This window comes from Rhinopithecus bieti, unplaced genomic scaffold (assembly GCF_001698545.2).
Source record: "Rhinopithecus bieti isolate Rb0 unplaced genomic scaffold, ASM169854v2 scaffold_37314, whole genome shotgun sequence".
NCBI classification, from domain to species: domain Eukaryota; kingdom Metazoa; phylum Chordata; class Mammalia; order Primates; family Cercopithecidae; genus Rhinopithecus; species Rhinopithecus bieti.
In genome coordinates this window covers 1,210,557-1,232,274 of record NW_016816196.1, presented here as the reverse complement: position 1 = coordinate 1,232,274, position 21,718 = coordinate 1,210,557, and the positions used below count along the sequence as shown (strand labels likewise).

Sequence of the window (21,718 nt, the reverse complement as noted above, 5' to 3'; positions counted from 1 at the left end):
TAATACCTGTAAAGTCTTAGTTTTCAGATATTAAGTGACTGTATCATGTTCAGTTTAATAAAGAATTTATGCAGCACCATTTAACGTTTTGAAAGTATTATTTAAAAGAAAAAGACTATTCTTATGGAATAATCAAAATTCTGCTTTCTTAATTGTAAAAATCTGGTTTAAATATCCCATGGCTCCTGGCCAGGCGTGGTGGCTTATGCCTATAATCTCAACACTTTGGGAGGCCGAGGCAGGCAGATCACTTGAGGTCAGAAGTTTGAGACTAGCCTGGCCAACATGGTGAGACCTGTCTCTACTAAAAATATAAAAATTAGCTGGGCGTGTGGTGGGCACCTGTAGTCCCAGCTGCCTGGGAGGCTGAGGCACGAGAATCACTTGGACCTGGGAGGTGGAGGCTGCAGTGAGCTGAGGATTGCACCACTGCACTCCAGTTTGGGCAACAGAGCAAGACTCCGTCTCAATAAATAAATAAATAAATAAATAAATAAATAAATAAATAATCACATAGCTAAATGTAAACCAACTCTAATACAAATTGTAATCCTTAAACCTATCATTTTGTAAAACTAAAATTACAACTAACTCTGGAATACATCAACCCCCCTTTAGAGTGTTTTGGATGCTATTTTGTAAGAATCTCGATGTAGTTTTGGCAAGAATACGTTTACTCTGTAAGAAAATAGTTTTGTTTATTAGCTTTCTCTTTGTATTTATTGAAACTTCTTTGAATTTTTAAGAATAAGATATTATTTTTCTCATTTCTTGGTTAGCTAAGACTTGTTGACCTCTAGCATCATTCATTGTTTTTGACCACTGTTTCCATGTAAAATACATTGTAAGGAATCTTTTTCAAATAATTGAAATTAGCCAAAGGAACCCTCTTCTTCCAGAGGGAAAAGTTTGTAAAAACATTTAAAATAAGATGCAACTCTGTATACAACCATAGACATACAGTACAACCAAGTACTAACCTAAGTTTATTAAAAATCAACAAAAGCTACAAACTGGTTTCTTCATTTAAATGGAAAAGGATTTCTACATTTTAAGGGTTAGAATTATAATAAACTACCTTTGTGACGGGGAAAGAGTGTATGAAAATTTGTACTGGTCACAGATAAAATGCTGCCATAACTATTGTTTAAATATTTTTTTTCAAGGAAAAGAGACTATAAAATTGCCAACTAGTAAGGAATAATCTCAGATGTCATATGATGTTTGTATCTGACTCATTAATCTTTTCAAATGTTAGATTTTACGTGTAGAGAGAAATGAGTCATTTATTGTTTAAACAAGGAAGCAGCTGTTTTTTCGAGTGTGTTAAAACCTTTAGTGGCATCTATAAATGGAAAAAGAGTCAATGAGCTCTTCTTTCAGCTGTTATTTTAGCAGCTGACAGTACCATTGATTTCACTGTGATGTAAAATAAAAGAAAAGGCCTTAACTCATGGATAGAAACCTTGAAGTTTAAAAACACATAATTCCTTGATCTGGGGCATTCATTCATTCAACAAATATTTATAAAGCACTCACAAAACCCCTAGGCTATAGCATTTGAAAAGAACAGACACTCCCACAATCCCTGTCTTCATGGAATTTATTTTGGGGGACATGTGTAAGAATACCAACTTTTGAAATTACAGTTATTTCTACAGCCCTACTTGAGTTCAGATAATGTGACAATATGACTATGTAATAAAGTATTTAATGGGACAGGTGTGGTGGTTCACACCTGTAATCCCAGCACTTGGGGAGGCCGAGGTGGGCAGATCATGAGGTCAGCAGTTCGAGACCAGCCTGGCCAACATGGTGAAACCCCGTCTCTACTAAAAATACAAAAATTAGCCAGAGGTGGTGGTGGGTGCCTGTAATCCCAGCTACTCAGGACGCTGAGGCAGGAGAATTGCTTGAACTCAGGAGACAGAGGTTGCAATGAACGAAGACCATGCCATTGTACTCCAGCCTGGGTGACAGAGCGAGACTCCATCTCAAAAATAAATAAATAAAAGTATTTAATGAAGCATATGATACTATCTATATATAAACAAAGGACCAATTTTCTTTCAAATCATGACTTCTACATCCATAATTAATATGGTATCCTATTATAATCAACAACTTTCATTATGTCCCCGGTTATATACTCTTTTTAAAAAAAGGTGGGGGGGCTGTTCTCTATGACTGTTATGGGACTTCATCTTGATTTTGCTGTGTTCTAGTGACAACATTGTTCTCATGGGGTTATATCTGTTCTATTTTTTAACCTTTAATGAATGATAATTTTGACACTTTAAAACTACAGATTATCTTTTGTGATCTGATTTGCATGTGTGTGGGCTTTTTCGTTCCCTTCCATTGACTTTTAATTATTTTTTCTGGCCCTGTGATTCCTTTTAACCTTTTGCTTTTATTTTACCGCGTTATAATTTGCCACATTAGATCCTTTGTACAACAAGGCAGGATATGAATAAATAATTTTATAATTTAATTCAGTATTAATTACAGTTTTTCCATGTAAGAATAAAGATAATTTGGAATGTTTTAGAAAATTAGCAATTCCTCTGTATTTCTTATTTCAATTATCATGGCAACATTAAAGGTTTTGTAAAACTAGTACATAAGTAACATCTTTAAGTTTACTACTTCTAAAATAAATATCTATATCCCACTGTTTTGAGTAGAAAGTAAAAATTTGTATGTAACAATTATTGGAAATGGGATCTTGCTTATGAGTATTCAGATGAACACATCTCATATTCTTGACCTTTGCATCATTAATTCAGTCAAGTAGCTTGACACTAGAACATATTTAGAGGAGTGACTCATTTTATGATTCATTTTCTGTTAATTCAATAAACATCTTCTTGTAGTAGCCTTTATTAGTATATCTTCTAATGCGTTATTTTTAAGCTTTCAACTTCACTTAAATATCTTGTTTCTTAGCTGTTTCCTCAGTGACTAAATGTTCCAGTTGTTACTTTCAATCTATAACAGCTGCAAGAACAACTCTTCTTTCCAAGCCAGCTCTCCTAAATTCCCGTTGTTAGAGTTGGTATCTATATTTAGCTGGTGGGATTAAATTGCAAAGGCTTGAAGCTGGGCAAAGCACACTGATCTGCCTTTTTACAGCTAGACCTGTGTGCTGCAAGGAGCTAAGGCCTTCAGTGTCCCCTTCCTTACCCAGGTTACTCACAGAATGGATTCCCAGCGGGAACTTGCAGAGGAACTGAGACTTTACCAATCCACCCTTCTTCAGGATGGTCTAAAAGATCTCCTGGATGAGAAAAAATTCATCGATTGCACCCTAAAAGCAGGTGACAAAAGTCTTCCTTGCCACAGATTGATTTTGTCAGCTTGTAGTCCTTACTTCCGTGAGTACTTTTTATCTGAAATTGATGAGGCGAAAAAAAAGGAGGTAGTGCTAGATAATGTGGATCCTGCTATACTTGATTTAATCATCAAATACCTGTACTCTGCCAGTATTGATCTCAATGATGGAAATGTGCAAGATATTTTTGCATTGGCCAGCCGCTTTCAGATCCCCTCCGTGTTCACTGTCTGCGTTTCTTATCTTCAGAAAAGACTTGCTCCTGGTAACTGTCTAGCCATCCTAAGATTAGGACTTCTCCTTGACTGCCCAAGACTCGCCATTTCTGCCCGTGAATTTGTGTCTGATCGCTTTGTACAGATTTGTAAGGAAGAGGACTTCATGCAACTGTCTCCACAGGAACTGATCTCAGTCATTTCAAATGACAGCCTAAATGTGGAAAAAGAAGAAGCAGTATTTGAGGCAGTGATGAAATGGGTGCGAACAGACAAGGAAAACAGGGTTAAAAACCTTAGCGAAGTGTTTGATTGTATCCGTTTTCGCCTTATGACAGAAAAATATTTTAAGGATCATGTTGAGAAAGATGATATAATTAAAAGCAACCCAGACCTCCAGAAAAAAATCAAAGTTCTAAAAGATGCTTTCGCAGGCAAACTCCCAGAACCCAGCAAAAATGTGCAGAAGACTGGGGCTGGTGAGGTGAATGGTGACGTTGGTGATGAAGATTTACTTCCTGGTTACCTGAATGACATTCCCAGGCATGGAATGTTTGTAAAAGACCTCATCCTCTTGGTTAACGACACAGCAGCAGTGGCTTATGACCCCACAGAAAATGAATGCTACCTTACTGCACTGGCTGAGCAGATTCCCAGAAATCATTCCAGCATTGTTACCCAGCAAAATCAGATATATGTGGTAGGAGGACTATACGTGGATGAAGAAAACAAGGATCAACCTCTACAGTCATACTTCTTCCAGGTAAGAAGGACTTTTTATATACGTAGTTGCTTCAAGGGAAGGCTGTTACTCACCATCCAGTTAGCCAATTTGTGAATTATTCAGGCTGCTTGCATTTTACTCTAATTGATGTCCTATTCTAGTCCCTTGCACTTTTGCTGTATAGAGTGAAAAATATTTGACTGTTTTGTTAATGTGTAATAAAAAGTTTGATGAATAATGAGGTTCTAATTCATGTTTAATGACTTAAGATACTCTTTATACTATTTTTCCAAAAATGCCCTGTTTATAGATGATGGTGACTGTAATCCATCAAAGCCCAGTATTTTAGTAAAAACTGAATTTATTTTTTCTTAGCAGAGACGGGCTTTCACTATGTTGCCCTGGCTGGTCTCGAACTCCTGGGCTCAAGCAATCCTCCCAATTTGGCTTCCCAAAGTGCTGGGATTACCGGTGTGAGCCACTGTCCCCTGCTGTAAAAACTAAATTTAATCTTGTATACTCTTACCTATTAAAAATAGGTTAATGTCTTTCCCCAAATAGTTGCCCTAAATCAAAGTTCTTACACATAAAGAAGTAATAACCGGTCAGATTTTCTTTTTTAATTTTTTTCTTTTTCATCTGCTGGCAGCTCTAAATTGGTCAGATTTTCTACCTTCTTCCAAGTTACCCTGCACTCATTTGAAGTTCTTGGAGGCAGCACTTCATCTCTTATTTACAGTTACTGCCTAAAATACAATTTTGTTGAAAATGAAAAAACGTGTGTACATGTTCTACACACTTTGGATTATCTTCTAGGAAAAACTGTCTACACAAAAGTCACTAATTTGAATTAATTATAGTTAGAAATTTTTATTACATCACATTTATTTGGATCAGAGATATACTTAGACATTATTAGAACTTAACAATCTAACAATCTGTTTTGTGAAACCACAGAATTTTCCAAGAAAATTAATTCTCCTAAACCAATAGACCCTTACTTGTTTGAAAGGAGTTTGTCTTATATTATCATTGTGTTATATTTTATCAGTTTATGAAGGAGTTGGCTTAGCCTTTGTCTTCAATAATGCCAATACTGAAACTTTGTAGCTTACAACTGGCTCAAAAGAGTTTGTTTAGGTCATAGCTAATCATGGCGTGGGGCTTACGGGCACTTTAGTTGGAAAGGCCAAAGATAAGCAAGTATACAATGTCATACCACAGTCCAGTATGCTCTCAAAAAGTGTGTGACATACTTTGCATTCACAAAATACTATTATACCTTTAATCAACTTTTTCTAATCTTGAAAAATGTACTTGTAATAATACATATTAATCATGTTTCTTAATTTTCCAAGTTCCAGTGAAGAATGTTGTGAGTATTTGAATGTGGGCCAGAAAATTTCCTAAGCCCTAATTTTAAAGTCAAATAAACTTCAAAAAGGGCAAAGTCAATGAAAAAGGCTATAAATACATCCAGGAAGTAAGAATGTTATCAAAACACAGATAGATAGATGACAGACATATAGGTAGATACCTACAAATGACAGATCCACAGAATAGTTGTTTCCATAGAATGACTCTCCAAAATTACTAGAGTTTTACATTTCATTTCATATTTAATTTATCAAATATATCTATAACACAGTCCTTTTTACTTTCAAGTGTTCAGTTTAATCTTTATCCTTCTCTTCCAGCCTAATCAAACCCTTACTTTTGCTGACAGAGCTTCTTATTTTTGGTTCAAGAAACCTACTTAATGTTCTTTATAACCACAATAACAGTTACACAAAGTTGGAAGGTCAACTCCCTCTCACTGCAAATGCCTTGCTGCTTTTAAAAGGCACTAGCAGAACGGTATGCCAGGATAAAAACACTTCGCCATAAAAGAGGGTTGTGATTCATCATACAATATTTATATGAGAATTTCAGGTTTTATATTTTACTGCTTGGTCACATCTATTTAAAACGCATTAATTTAGAAGTAATTTGACCTTTGATTGTATGCTGTAAATAGATTATGAGAATTTTTTACCTTGGTAAGAGAGGGTTTTTTCCCCCATTCATTATTTTGATGAATTAATAAATTCATCAAATTTTTGAACAGGTCTTAAAGTAATCTAGGTCCAAACCCTAATTTTAACAATGAGGAAAGTTGAACTCAGAGAAGTTAAATAGCTTGATAGCTCCCCTATAAAAGAGACTGGCAGGTAGTCCACTGTTCCATCTGCTAGAGAAAGTGCCCTCTAACAGGTAATATCGGAAGGTAGACAGTACTGTACAGTGTGAGAGTTAAGCCCACAGGTATAGGATTATGATGGCTGCTGTTCCATTTTTTAAAACCAACTATGGATGTAGATGGCTTGGATTTGAATATCACCTAAAAGCTCTGTGTATTTGGGAAAATTATTTAATCTTCCTGTGCCTCAGTTTCCTCATCTGTAAAACAGAGATGATAGAAATGCCTATCCTAGAGAACTAAATGAGGTTACCTGTGTAAAGCATTTAGTTCAAAGCCTATGACCACAGTCAAAACCCCATAAATGTTCATTACTATTTCTACTATATTACATACCACATTCATGATCAAAGAATTTCTTTCAAAAGTGAAAACATAAAGGATCAAAATCTAGCTGTTGAAATTAGTGAATGCAAAGCTAACAATGCACATGTGGAGATTAAACCTCTCATGTCATCTAGTCTTAACTAGTGCTTTGTTTAACTGAGGTTACTAGACCACATATAGATAGGCTTCCACAGACACCCCTGTCTATACCACGGCCATTTGTATGCACATCTATTCTTAGTATCCAATGAAACTGGGTTTTATTCATTTTATTTTTGCAATCTAGAAGTGGCACCAGAGAGAACAACAAATCTGCAACTGTACTCTTGCAGAAAACAGTTTTCTTGTGCCTTAGTGTGCTAAAATGCAAAGTGTAAAATCTTTAAATTACCAAAAGTAAGTGTTGAAACAGATGCCACTATGCCAGAATCACCTACCCCAGAGGATGGGTACAAAGAGATTCTCTTCCTTGGGAAAATCTTAAGCTTGCAGAAGTGGTGATGAGCAAAAATGAGCAGTTACTTATTAATATAAATCAAAAAAAAAAAAATAGAGAAGAGTATTTCGAGTGACTCCCAACAACATACTCGGAAATTCACTTTAACACCTGCCTGTATCAGAAATAATAAAGCAAAACACAGAGAACCTAAAATGTTTTTAAAGAAAGAAAAAAAGATATTGCCTAACATCCCAGTTGTCTGTGGACTGAGCGACAGGTCCAGCTGTCCCAGCTGCCGGCATGGGGAGCATGTTAAATATAGCATGCAGGGGTCATTCACATTCTGTGACCCTCCCTGCTCTGACAACATTTCTTCCCCCAGTGTCCTAAAAGTATTAGGATCTTGTATTTCAAAGCAGGACAAGGCAATATGGGAGAAAATGTGACAAGAAACCTCACGGTTCTAATTAACCTCTGGTGATTCTATTGTATTTTATTTTTTCTTTTCTTGAAGCCTTGAAGATTTTGATATCTTTATCTGGTAGGCCAGGTAGATTTAATCATTCTTCTTGGTAATTGTGAGCTACAATATGATACTTTGGGGTTGTAGTTTTATTTACTTGTGAGATATTTGACTATCTCGATGATTTCTAAACAACATATAAAGTATAACTTTTTTTTGCTGTACTTGTAACTTTTTTCTAACAAGCTCCACAATCCCTCATATATATTTTTTTCAGCTTGACAGCATAGCATCTGAATGGGTTGGACTTCCACCTCTGCCTTCAGCCAGGTGTCTCTTCGGTCTGGGAGAGGTAGATGATAAAATCTATGTAGTTGCAGGCAAAGACCTTCAAACAGAGGCTTCGCTGGATTCAGTATTATGCTATGATCCTGTGTAAGTTGGCATGATATTCCTGTTCCCTAAGCATTCAAGTGTATGCGTGCCTATAACATATTCATATTTTCAGAACCTGGAATTTACTGGAAGTGTATAAATTCTGTCTCATTTAATTTTAGGTCTGCAAAATGGAATGAAGTAAAAAAACTTCCTATCAAAGTCTATGGCCATAATGTGATTTCACATAAAGGGATGATATATTGTCTAGGAGGAAAGACAGATGACAAGTAAGTACCCTGAACTCTCATGATTTATGTCCAAATGACTTTTTATTAGAAGGGTTTCTTCCTCTTTTCTTTTCTTTTCTTTTTTTTTTTTTTTTTTTTTTTTAGATGGAGTTTTCCCTTTTTTGCCCAGGCTGGTGTGCAATGGTACAATCTCGGCTCACTGCAATCTCCACCTCCTGGGTTCAAGCGATTCTCCTGTCTCAGCCTCCCGAGTAGCTGGAATTACAGGCATGCTCCATCATGCCCGGCTAATTTTGTATTTTTCGTAGAGATGGGGTTTCTCCATGTTGGTCAGACTGGTCTTGAACTCCTGACCTCAGGTGATCTGCCTGCCTCAGCCTCCCGAAGTGTTGGGATTACAGGTATGAGCTACAGCACCCAGCCCTCTTCCTCTTTTCATTTGGATCTGCCCACTGAAATGGGACATGGTTCTCACCTATCATATTGTGGAGGGAAAATCTTAAAATTTCAAGTCACTGAAGTAAACATGTAGATACTCAGCGTACTGCTAGGAATGAGCCTAATACCCCAATCATAAGCATCCTTACAGTCCAGGCAGCATCTAGGAGCATAATCAAGTCCTGTATTTCACTGATTTGTTATTGTATTTTACTACATTAAAACCAATGGGCTTTCTTATTCATTTAGTCGTAAGTAGATAAAAATGTAAATGTACTCTTTAATGTAGTATTTAAAATATATCTTCTAAGACAATTGTGCATAAAAAATATCATGGGGCCGGGCGCGATGGCTCAAGCCTGTAATCCCAGCATTTGGGAGGCCGAGACGGGCGGATCACGAGGTCAGGAGATCGAGACCATCCTGGCTAACACGGTGAAACCCCGTCTCTACTAAAAATACAAAAAACTAGCCGGGCGAGGTGGCGGCGCCTGTAGTCCCAGCTACTCGGGAGGCTGAGGCAGGAGAATGGCGTGAACCCGGGAGGCGGAACTTGCAGTGAGCTGAGATCTGGCCACTGCACTCCAGCCTGGGCGACAGTGCGAGACTCCGTCTCAAAAAAAAAAAAAAAAAAAATCATGGATTTGTACTTTACATTCATAAGAGGGACTTGAGATAGGTCAGTTTGAAAGAAAAGCGTAGTGATTGAAAAGATGGAAGTAAAAAAGACAAAATAAAACAAAATTTAAGGCAGTTATTTCTTCAACAATGTTCTTCCACATATTTACTCCCTGACAGAGGTAATATTCAAAATGGCTTCCAACTGTTCAAAACTGAGCTCCCAGTAGCACCCAGTATCTTGTGAGAAAACCAGGATGAAGTTTCATATATAAACCTTACTTGAGTTCTAGTCAATTCTCAAGGAACTGGTAATTGGGAAAGAGATCTTATAACCCAGAGAGTGGAGAAGTGAGCTCCGAATGCTTCAGAGACAGTCAAACCAGTATAGCCTGTCTAGTAAAATAAGCATTTTCAGTTTAGATGGTGAGAACTAATATTCTGCCCCTGAAAAATCTGCCTGATTTGGCTTGTCATCATTTGCTCAGGCCATTGAATCAATAGAGATGTCCAACCTTGAAAAGGGAGCCAAAATTAAGAATTGTAAGGGCAAAGCAGGAAAGGAGAGTAAAATATGGAAATGTGTTAGATGTCAAGAACTCTGTTCTGGAGTTAATGATTAATGGGTATTAGTCAATTAAAATGGTAAATGTAGCACGGAAAAGGCAATTTTAAAAGCAATGGTTTTAGACATCTACCTGTATTCAAAGATAACATATTCTAAAATTTTATATCCTCCCTAATCCCAGCTATTCCTATCAAATGCAAAGGAAGGTATATTATATTCTCACCTGGTGTCAGATCTTATTTTGGGCATTTTTCCTGAGTAAATTGAATGGAAAATCACTACTAAAGAGCATTCTGAGTTTGGAAACACAGGAACCCTTCCAAATGATTTAAATTTTTTCCTTCAAGTAGCATTAGTAACTAGGAAATTGATATGTCAGTAAGAAGCATACAGTTCTTGTCAGTAGGAATATATTAATCTTGAGGATATGATTAACCAACACAACACTGCTTGACAAATGTCAAAGTCAAGAACTTTGAAATGAGTCATTATCTAAAAGTAAGAGCTGGGCCGGGTGCAGTGGCTCATCCCTATAATCCCAGCACTTTGGGAGGCCGAGGCAGGCGGATCACCTGAGGTCGGGAGTTTGAGACCAGCCTGACCAACGTGGAGAAACCCCATCTCTACTAAAAATACAAAATTAACCAGGCGTGGTGGCGTTCACCTGTAATCCCAGCTACTCAGGAGGCTGAGGCAGGAGAATCACTTGAACCCGGGAGACAGAGTTTGCAGTGAGCCGAGATCATGCCACTGCACTCCAGTCTGGGCAACAAGAGCAAAATCCATCTCCAAAAATAAATAAACAAATAAAAGTAAATGCTGAATTTCACCAGTTCCCACTAATGAATTTGAAGAACATGATTTTGGATAACGTTCTTATCAAGAAGTGTTCAAATGATACAAATAGTCAAATATTAGAGGAAATGCTTCTACTCCAGATAACCGATCTTTTACACAATTAAGAAAAAAATTGTCCTCACAAAAAAGTTGAGGTGTTTTTCATCACCACATGTATCCGGTTAATCAATTATTATTTGAAATTCTGAACTCCCATCAAATTATAGATAACTTCAAGAAACCATAAGAATCATACTAAGGACGGGGCACAGTGGCTCACTCCTGTAATCCCAGCACTTTGGGAGGCCAAAGCTGGAGGATCACGTGAGCTCAGGAGTTCGAGACGAGCCTGACCAACATGGTGAAACCCTGTGTCTACTACCAAGCATACAAAAAATCAGCTAGGCGCAATGGTGCACGCCTGTGGTCCCAGCTACCTGGGAAGCTGAGATGGAAGGATCACTTGAGCCCTGGATGCAGAGGTTGCAGTGAACCAAGATCGCACCACTACACTGCAGCCTGGGTGGTACAGTGAATAATAATTCAGATGAGTCCAGGTCTTTCTGGTAGCATTTAGCATGTAAAACTGTTCTCATGATTCATCAGCTCAAATGATTTGTTGTCTAATTCATAGTCCCAGATTTCTTAAAATGCACTGCTATGTTAGTGCTAATATAAAATGATATATCATATAAAATTTAAAGTAGGTATATTTGCACCTAATTATTTTTTTAAGTTAACTTATTCATTCCTAGGATATTCAGATAATAAATAAACCTACCATTTGTTATTGAGGTGCAATAAAAGGTTTATGATTTTATTTTTTACTAAAATAGAGTAAAAAAACTTCAATTGAATTTAGTATATAACGATTAAAATCAGCTGTGCCTGGGCTTCTAAGCCGCTATCCAGAAGTAAAGGTACCCTATCTTCCAATAGTATAATTAAGTTATAGTTTTGGTCCCCACATTTGGGCTTGTCCTTTGCTTAGTGGCATATGTTCAAATTAAGAATTCTTTGTGGAGTTTTTCTGATCTTCTGCCTTACTACATATTTCTTATGACAAGCAAAGCCAAATTATTAGTGAAGGTGCTTTCGAAAAAAGAAGGTTCTAAAAGGAACATTTGTTTTTCTGTTTACAGAAAATGTACAAACAGAGTGTTTATCTTCAACCCCAAAAAAGGAGATTGGAAAGATCTGGCTCCAATGAAAACTCCTCGTTCCATGTTTGGAGTAGCAGTCCATAAAGGCAAAATTGTGATTGCAGGAGGTGTCACTGAAGATGGTCTTTCAGCTTCAGTTGAAGCTTTTGACCTTACAACCAATAAGTGAGTTGCCACATCTTAGTATATAGCATATGAACAACTCTACATTTTAATTGTTAACTTTGGATAGAAAGTAATCTTTCTAATTAGGATGTGGGGAGGGGAGGGTACAGAACCACAGATTACAGAGCAAGTATTTTCATCTGGATTTCTTTTGTTGTTACTGGATATAAATCTCCTCTAACATTCTGATGCATTACATGTTTGTAATTTGGAACATATGACTCTCAAGTTAGTGTTGTCATGCTCTATTTGTCCTTGTTATTAAATTTGTAAATTTAGAAATGCAAAGGTAATACTTGTGAATAATTTTAATTTTTTTATTTTTAAGAGACAAAGTCTGGCTCTGTTGCCCGGACTGGAATGCAGTGGTACAATCATAGTTCACTGCTGCCTCAAACTCCTGGGCTCAGGTGATCTTCTTGCCTCAGGCTCCCGAGTAGCTAGGACTACAGGTGCACACCACTATGCCCAGCTAATTTTTGTGGGGTTTTTTTTGTTTTTCGTTATTTTTTTTTTTTTTTTTTACAGACAGGGTCTCACTATGTTGTCCAGGCTGGTCTTGAACTCCCGGCCTCAAATGATCCTCCCACCTTGGCCTCCCAAAGTGCTAGGATTCTAAGTGTGAGCCAGCACACCTGGCCCTGAGTAATTGTCTAGGTGTAGATGGATATATATGTCTCTGTGGAATTATTTGATTTTAAATGTAGTTTCTTTAAATATGAAAAGATCTTCACTTGTTAATGATTGATATCTGTAAAGTATGAATGCTTCAGAAGTTTTCATTCCTTTATGCTGTTTATAATTTTATTAAAATTTTCATTTTTAAGCTTTTATTGACAATGTGAAAAGATATTTGACAGCTATTCTTCATATAAAATTGGTCTTTTAAACATTTTTGAGCTCACACATCTGGAGGAGTACATACCTTTTATATTCCTAGTTTAGCAATGAAGAAAAAAAGGTAACTATTATTAGTCTTTTTAGAAACATGTATGCCTGACTACAAAACAGACTTTAGTATCTGAAAATTACAAGGAACTTTTGTGGAATGTGATTTAAATTATCATTAAAATAATGTTTTGAAGACTGTAATATGGGTAAACACTCATGATGTAAGTTAAGAAACAACACACAAAATTGTAAATATCTTCTTAGTTTCATCTATATGTGTGGAAGCTTTTATGTACATACTTTTTAAAAAGATGACAAAATTACACCAAAGTGTTCCAAATTGTTGCTTGTGATTATGGAGATAGTTGCTTTCTTGTATACCTTTCTCTACTTTCCAGATTTTCTCAAACTTTTTTTTTTTTTTTGAGACAGAGTCTCTCTGAGTCACACAGGCTGGAGTACAGATTTTCTATAATGTACATATATTATTTTATAATTGGAAAACAGATATGTAATGAAAAACTATGGGGCCGGGCATGGTGGCTCACGCCTGTAATCCCAGCAGTTTGGGAGGCTGAGGCGGGCAGATCATGAGGTCAAGAGTTCGAGACCAGCCTGGCCAACATAGTGAAACCCTGTCTCTTCTAAAAATACAAAAATTAGCCGGATGTGGTGGCATGTGTCTGTAGTCCCAGCTACTCGGGAGACTGAGGCAGGAAAATCACTTGAACCCAGGAGGTGGAGGTTGCAGTGAGACCACGCCATTGCACTCCAGCCTGGGTGACAGAGTAAGACTCTGTCTCAAAAAAAAAAAAAGAAAAGAAAAGAAAACTATGAAGTCTACTTTAATGCCAGAGTAACAGAATACCTACCAAAATGACTAAATCATTCTAGATTCTTGATACTTCCAACTAATTAGATTGATTTTATCTTTAGTTATCGTATTTCAGATAGCTGTCAACATTAAAAGTTCCCTTAAATCCTTTATAAAAATAATGAAAGTATAAATCATTAAAAAGAAAATTTGTATCCCTGGTTCCAATGCTATCCTTATGTGCCTTTATTGCAAAGGATTTGGAGTATTCAGATGAAATCCAACACAGTAGCAGGTTAGAGGTTTAGGAGCCCTAGAAGTGCCACAACCCCCGACTGTGACACACAGAGTTTGGTAACCACTGCTAACTGAAGTATTCTAGGGTTGACTTTTTTTTTTTTTTTTGAGACAGAATTTTGTTCTTGTTGCCTGGGCTGGAGTGCAATGGCACTATCTTGGCTCACTGCAACATCCACCTCCCAGATTCAAATGATTCTCCTGCCTCAGCCTCCTGAGTAGCTAGGATTACAGGTGTGTGCCACCACGCTCAGCTAATTTTTTATATTTTTAGTAAAGATGGGGTTTCACCATGTTGATCAGGCTGGTCTCAAACTCCTGACCTCAGGTAATCCACCCACCTCGGCCTCCCAAAGTGTTAGGATAACAGGCATGAGCCACCGTGCCCAGCCTTAGGGTTGCCATATTGAAGACTTTATATTTAATGAAGTTACATCTTTCAAATATTTTCTAGTAGCAAACTTAGTTGTTTACTTTTAGATGCCTATGCACCTTGAATCCCCTCCCGCCCCCCTCCCGCCGCCAAAGACAGGGTTTTGCTCTATCACCCAGGCTGGAATGCAGCAGTGAGATCGTAGCTCACCACAGCCTTGACCTCAAGGGCTTAAGAGATCCTCCCAAGTAGCTGGGACTATAGGAACATACCACCAGTCCTGGCTCTTTTTTTTTTTTTTAAAGACAGTCTCATTTTGTTGCCCAGGCTGATCTCATATTCCTTGGGCTCAAGCAGTCCTCCTGCCTCAGTCTTCCAAAGTGCTGGGATTACAGGCATGAGCCACTGCACCCGGCACTAGTTGAATATTTATTTATTTATTTATTTTATTTAGATGGACCCTCGCTCTGTTGCCCAGGCCGGAGTGCAGTGGCGCAATCTCAGCTCACTGCAACCTCTGCCTCCCAGATTCAAGTGATTCTACTGCCTCAGCCTCCCAAATAGCTGAGATTACAAGTGCGTGTCACCATGCCTGGCTAATTTTTTGTATTTTTGGTAGAGATGGGGTTTCACCATGTTGGTCAGGCTGGTCTCAAACTCCTGACCTCAGGTCATCTACCCATCTCAGCCTCCCAAAGTGCTGGGATTACAGGCATGAGCTACCGTGCCTGGCTTGCCTGGCCATTACTTGAATTTTTAAATTATGATTTCCTATAATTGTTCAGTAAGTACATCTGGCATTTCTTTAAGTTTTACATTGACTATATTTTTAATGATACCTAGATGGGATGTAATGACCGAATTTCCCCAAGAAAGAAGCTCCATCAGTTTGGTCAGCCTGGCTGGATCTCTGTATGCAATTGGTGGTTTTGCTATGATTCAACTGGAGTCTAAAGAATTTGCACCTACTGAAGTCAATGACATATGGAAGTAAGTTCTCATCATTTCAATTTTCAGAATCACATATTAAATCAGATGACTGATAAACTATTTTGTAGTAAATAATAAGCCAGATTTTCCCAACATGCAAGCTACTTCTCGGTGGTAGACTAAACACTTCAAACCTAATTAAACTTTTGTACATGCCACTTACTTGAACAAGTAACTACTTCTAGTTAGCTGTGAGCCTGGGAAAGAAATTATCTGGGCTTGTTTCTTACAGTAAAATGAGAGTTAGACCTTTGATACTCTCAGCTTCATTCCAGCTCTAAGAGTGTAATGCTGTAGGCATTCAGGACAACAAAAGCCTCTTTGCTCCAGAGTAGTTTATTTCCTAACAAAACAGAGCTCTAAAAAAAAATTATTTTTTTACTTTATTTATTTATTTATTTTTGAGACAGAGTTTCTGTCGCCCAGGCTGGAGTACAATGGCGGGATCTCAGCTCCATGCAACCTCGCCTCCCAGGTTCAAGCGATTCTCCTGCCTCAGCCTCCCGAGTAGCTGGGATTACAGGCATATGCCACCACGCTCAGCTAATTTTTATACTTTTAGTAGAGATGGAGTTTTGCCATGTTGGCCAGGCTGGTCTCGAACTCCTGACCTCAGGTGATCCACCCGCCTCAGTCTTCCAAAGTGGTAGGATTACAGGTGTAAGCCACGGTGCCCGGCCTGAAGAAACATTTAAGCTGTTGAGTTTTCCACGACTTCATTAGTTCTGTTTTCAATCTAATTTAAACAGCCTTCCAATTGTTTGAGGATTCAGCTAACAATTGCTTTTTTAAAATGAAAAAAGTCAAAATAGCAATCCATTTTACCTGCCTGGAGGTGCCAGGCAGTTCTCCTAAGTATGACACTTGAAATTGTTACTCAATTGAATGATTTTAGTGAGGCTATGGAAAAAAAGTATGTTTTTATTTTATTTTGAGCTGAGATCGCACGACTGCAATCCAGCCTCAGCAACAGAGTGAGCCTCTTGTCTCAAAAAAAAAAAAAGAAAAGAAAAGAAAAAAAGAAAGAATCCCAGACCCTACTGAATGAGAATCTGTATTTTTTAGCAAGATTCCCAGGTGAATTGTTTGCACATTTAAGTTTGTAAGTACAGCTCTGGAAGAGTGCCATTTATACTTAATCAGTGAAGGCATACCACTAAGCCTGAGAGTGAAAAGTGGGTATTTGTTCTATACCTCAACCAGCAGATGCTTTATTCCCAGATGCTGAACTAAAAAGGCTGAAAAGCTGGTACCTTAACCAAACAATGATTTGTGCATTAGACATCATTTCCCCATGTTGTAATATTAACTAGCTGTGTAGAGGGCAAGAAAAAAAGTGACTATACAAGGAAATTTACTATTATCTCTCCTCCCCCCAAAAAAGAGGAAGAGGAAAAAAAAGATTTCCACAGAGCAAAGAGGCTAGAATTAGCAAGACAGTGAGATGGGGAAAAGCTGGAAGCAGCAGGAAAAAAAGATGAACTAATGAAGGCTGGGAAGGTTAGGGTTTTTTGGAAAACAGGGCCAGGTACCAAGTATATAAATGGGCAGTGATTCTCAACCCTAGCTATATGTTACAATCATCTGGGATGCTTTTAAAATGTGTCTGGGCCTTAACACAGACCAATTATATCAACATTTCTGGAGTTAGAGTTGAGCATCCCTAGTTCCTAAAACGTTCCCAGATGGTTTTTTTTTTTTTTAATTGGTGAAACAGAGTCTCACTCTGTCACCCAGGCTGTAGTGCAGTGGTACGATCTTGGCTCATTGCAACCTCCGGCTCCCGGGTTCAAGCGATTCTCCTACCTCAGCCTCCGGAGTAGCTGGGACTACAGGTGTGCACCACCACACCAGGCTAATTTTTGTATTTTTAGTAGAGATGGGGTTTCGCCATATTGGCCAGGCTGGTCTTTAACTCCTGACCTCAGGTGATCTGCCCGCTTCAGCCTCCCACAGTGCTGGGATTACAGGCGTGAGCCACTGAGCCCAGCCCCAGATTATTCTAATCAGCAGCCAGGGTTGAGAAACATTGATATTAAGTAATTGTGCTGTCAATCAGTGGAACCTCCCTGAAGTCCTCCTGGTTCCTAAGGGTTATCAAAAGCCATGCTGCCCCTGCAGGGCAGTTATAGGCAACAAAAGAAAGTACAGAATCTCCTGCTATAAAAGTGGCCCTGACATTGTTCAGGGGAACCTAAGAGAGGGATCCTCTCTGATTGTGGTTTATTTTGCGATTAGGGCAGTGGTTCCCAAAGTTGCCTGCACAGTGGAATCACCAGGGTGCTTCAAAAAATACCAACACCTCTGTCCCACTCATATTGACTGATTTAATTGGTCTGAAGTGCAGCCTGGCCTTTGGAGATTTTAAAAGATCCCTGGATGTTTCTATATGTGTAGACAAGTTTGGGAACCACTGGATTGGGTAAAGAGAAGAGGAGAGCATTCATCACTATCTGCTTGGCTATTTTAAGACTGGTATTTTCTAATTTGGGGTAGGATCTGAAGCATGATTCTCAAACTTCACTGCATATTAGAATCACTTGGGGAGCTTTAAAAAATCCTGATGCCCAGGCCACCCTTCATACCAATTAACTCAATCTCTGGGAGTAGGACCTAGGCATCAGTAGCTTTAACATCTCCAGAGGGTTCTATTGTGCAATTAAGTTTGAGACCCAGTGATCTACTACAGTGGTTCCCAAAACAGCATCAGCATCACCTGGGTACTTATCAGAAAAGCAGATTCTCAGGTCTCACCTCAAATCTGTTAAATTAGAAACTCTGGGGGTGATAGGGCCAGCGATCTGTGTTTTTACAAACCCTCCAGGTGACTTAGATGTGTGTTAAAGTTGAAGGCCGCTGATCTAGAGAAACGCGGCTGCCTATTTGCCCTCAATTTCCTAGCAAACCTCTCTAACCACACATGCAGAGGTGAAAACTCTCAGTATACCACATTCTCAACATAGACCCTCTTACTATGATATGTAAAAAAAGAAAAAAAAAAATCCATTCTTGTATTTTTTTCTTGAAATCATTCCACTGTTTAGGATTGAACAAGCTGAAAGTAAATACAACTGCCAGGAAGCAAACATTTTTAAACCTCATTTAACCTTAACTTCACTCATATTGTTTAAATGTGATCACTTTCTTCAGATCATTTAAAACTAGCTCTTCATTTGTTGCCCTGAATTTTATATAATTAAGGTTATTCCCTTTATTAGTAGCAAAATACTTTTTGTATTCTTTCCTCTACATAAAAATCACTCAGTGCATAGTACAATTGTTGAGAATTAATTTGGAACATTGATGACAGAGTCTTGCTCTGTCGCCCAGGCTGGAGTGCAAAGGGGCAGTCTTGGCTCACTGCAACCTCCGCCTCCTGGGTTCAAGCAGTTCTCCTGAGTAGCTGGGATTACAGGCGCACACCACCATGCCCAGCTAATTTTTATATTTTTAGTAGAGATGGGGTTTTGCCATATTGGCCAGCTGGTCTCAAACTCCTGACCTGAGGTGATCCGCCCCCCTCAGCCTTCCAAACTGCTGGGATCACAAGCGTGAGCCACCACACCTGGCTGATTTGGGGTTAAGTCTTGTGCCAAGTCTTGACAACTTGTGGAAAGATATTAAGGTGGATAAATATATTATTTGTCCTCAGATGCCTTTGGGGCTTGAGGACATTGATATGGGGGGAAAACGAATGAAGGAGATTTAAAATAATTATTAAAAGTAGCTTGTACCTACATAAGATATGCACTGACTTAATTTCATCAATGTTCCAAATTAATTCTCAACAATTGTACCATGCACTGAGTGATTTTTATGTAGAGGAAAGCATACAAAAAAATATTTTGCTACTAATAAAGGGAATAACCTTAATTATATAAAATTCAGGGCAACAAATTAAGAGACAAATAGTTTTAAATGATCTGAAGAAAGTAACCACATTTAAACAATATGAGTGAAGTTAAGGTTAAATGAGGTTTTAAAATGTTTGCTTCCTGGCAGTTATATTTACTTTCAGCTTGGTCCATCTTAAATAGTGGAATGAAAATGGAGTGATAATTGCTATAATACCATATAAAGGATGATATGAGAAACAAAGAGAAAGCAACAAATTGTGCTGAAGGAAGGTGAGAAAGGTTGCAGAGAGAAGGCAGCATTTAGAAGCTTCCCACACAAAACATGCCAGGCACCCGGCAGAGCAGACATGTTCGGCACACATGGTACAAGGGAATTCAAGTTGTCTGTATCTTTATAACCTTGAATAGTCAGAGCTGAAGACCAGTTCTTACCTAAGTCAAGTGCAAAATCTAAGAGTACTCCTCAAACAGAACAATAAAGGGGAAGGGGAACAAATTTTCATAAAGTGACTGCTGTGTATCAGGTGCCATGCTAGGCACTGTGTATAGGAACAATTGAAGGCATAATTAAGGCTACAGATAGTCCCTGCTCTTCCCTAGTTCTTTCTCTTAAGCAAGAATCTGCTTACTTTGACTCAAAGGGACCAGCCATCTTCATCAGTTCAAAGGTGAATGTTTAACTGCTTAGCTATTTATTCCTCTTCTCTGCAGTCTTTGATTCCCAGAGAAGGCCGAACTGCCTAGGCATCCAGATTAAATACTGTGGCAGTAGTTCAGGCACATGCTCATCCAGACAATGCGTATTTCAGAGATATTCAAGTGCTATTCTACCAGGCAGGGGCATCTTCCTTCCTCTGAGTAAAAGCCACTAGGGTTTTTGCAAAGGTCCTCATTTGTATACTGAACACAGAGAAACCTATGGAACTAAAGCTGCTTATTGATTACTTTTTTTTCCTCCATCAGGTATGAAGATGATAAAAAAGAATGGGCTGGGATGTTGAAGGAAATACGCTATGCTTCAGGAGCTAGTTGCCTAGCAACACGTTTAAATCTCTTCAAACTGTCTAAACTATGAACAAGGTGACAAAACATAGATTGGGAGGTGGTTTGTTTGGTGAATGGGGCTTTAATTTATTCTGTTTTTTAAAAGCTTGTACAGACACTCATGTAGAAATTATTCAGGAAGTTATTGTCTAAGAGATGAGCAGTAGGTAACAAAACCTCAGTCATTGACTCTTCAGTGTAATGATCAGAGATTAAAACCATTTTCTAATAAGAAATTAAATATTCAGTTGAACAAATTATTTTGTGAATCTGTTGCACTCAATGGATTGTAAAGGAGGCTCCTAAATTTGAGTTGTTAATCATTTCATTTGCATTGTTAGGGTGTCCTTACACTGATTTTCTACTACAATTGGAAGTGGAGAATATGTGCATCTACATTCAAAAAATGTTTAAAATATCAAAAACCTTTCCTCGTGCTTCAAAATGATAGGAATCCTGTGCATTATACTAAGAATTACATGCCATAAGACGACTTCAGAAATGGTACTTCAGAAGTTTAATAAATGGATGGGGAATTATTTGATGGGGAAAAGTCTCTTGTAAGTAAAAATAGTCAAATTCAAATGGTCTTTTTTCTCCATGCTTTTTGCGACACTGGCATATTATTTGTGGTTTCCAAATCAAATTTTAAAATTTTTAATTTAAAACCAGTAAATCACAGTCTTCAAGCCATTAACTACAGCATCTGTGGCAAGAGGGTGAGGGAGCACCCTTAGACAATGGATTGATTGTTTCTTTAAACTGCTGGGGCAGAACTTGGGGTCAGTGGGTGATGTGGAGGAGGATGTATATTCACTGGTTTAAATTTTGGCTACACTCTGTGAAAGGACTACCTATTTGCTAAATTTCTGATAGCAAGGAAGGTGACTGTATTATTTCATTTTCTGGGATGTGATATTCTCCATTCACTGTTTCTTCTTAGTGCATATAGTAAGTTGACTCTTCAGTCTGCTCATAACCATCACATTCAATCTATGCAAGTCCATCAATTAATCATCACTTTTAGCCACACACCAACTTATGAGTCTCACATAGCTTTCATAGACATGTATTTGACTTCCATCCTTACCCATATTATTTTCTGAAAAACCTGACTTGGGACTAATTTGGAATGTTCATGATTATTTGTCAAAGAGTTGCATAAAGAACAGATCTAAGTGTCCATACACCTTTTTTTTCTCTACCCTAAATATGGAAATATATTTAACAGAAACAAGTTTTACTTTGAGTATTTAAAGTAGAATCCTGATTACTTTTCTTTTTTTTTTTTTTTTT

The 21,718-nt window shown here is 38.0% G+C and overlaps 2 protein-coding genes across 5 annotated transcripts in view; one reads left to right on the top strand and one right to left on the bottom strand.

Annotated features, from left to right (window-relative positions):
• The first annotated feature begins 1,962 nt into the window (after nucleotides 1–1,962).
• KLHL41 (kelch like family member 41) lies at nucleotides 1,963–21,007 on the top strand. The gene is made up of 6 exons (XM_017854488.1): nucleotides 1,963–4,312; nucleotides 8,019–8,176; nucleotides 8,299–8,406; nucleotides 11,971–12,156; nucleotides 15,375–15,521; nucleotides 20,342–21,007. Exons 1-6 carry the CDS (start codon nucleotides 3,203–3,205, stop codon nucleotides 20,451–20,453), a joined length of 1,821 nt encoding a protein of 606 aa, XP_017709977.1. The 5' UTR covers nucleotides 1,963–3,202; the 3' UTR covers nucleotides 20,454–21,007.
• The window catches only part of FASTKD1 (FAST kinase domains 1), a 77,000-nt gene continuing 58,957 nt past the window's right edge, over nucleotides 3,676–21,718 (bottom strand). For 3 of the 4 annotated variants that reach the window (XM_017854481.1, XM_017854484.1, XM_017854487.1), the window contains one exon: nucleotides 3,676–3,763. The gene's annotated coding sequence lies outside the window, so the exon portion shown is untranslated. Of the gene's footprint in view, nucleotides 3,764–16,157; nucleotides 16,201–21,718 lie in introns of those variants that run through there. The other variant, XM_017854482.1, reaches the window with a different exon arrangement.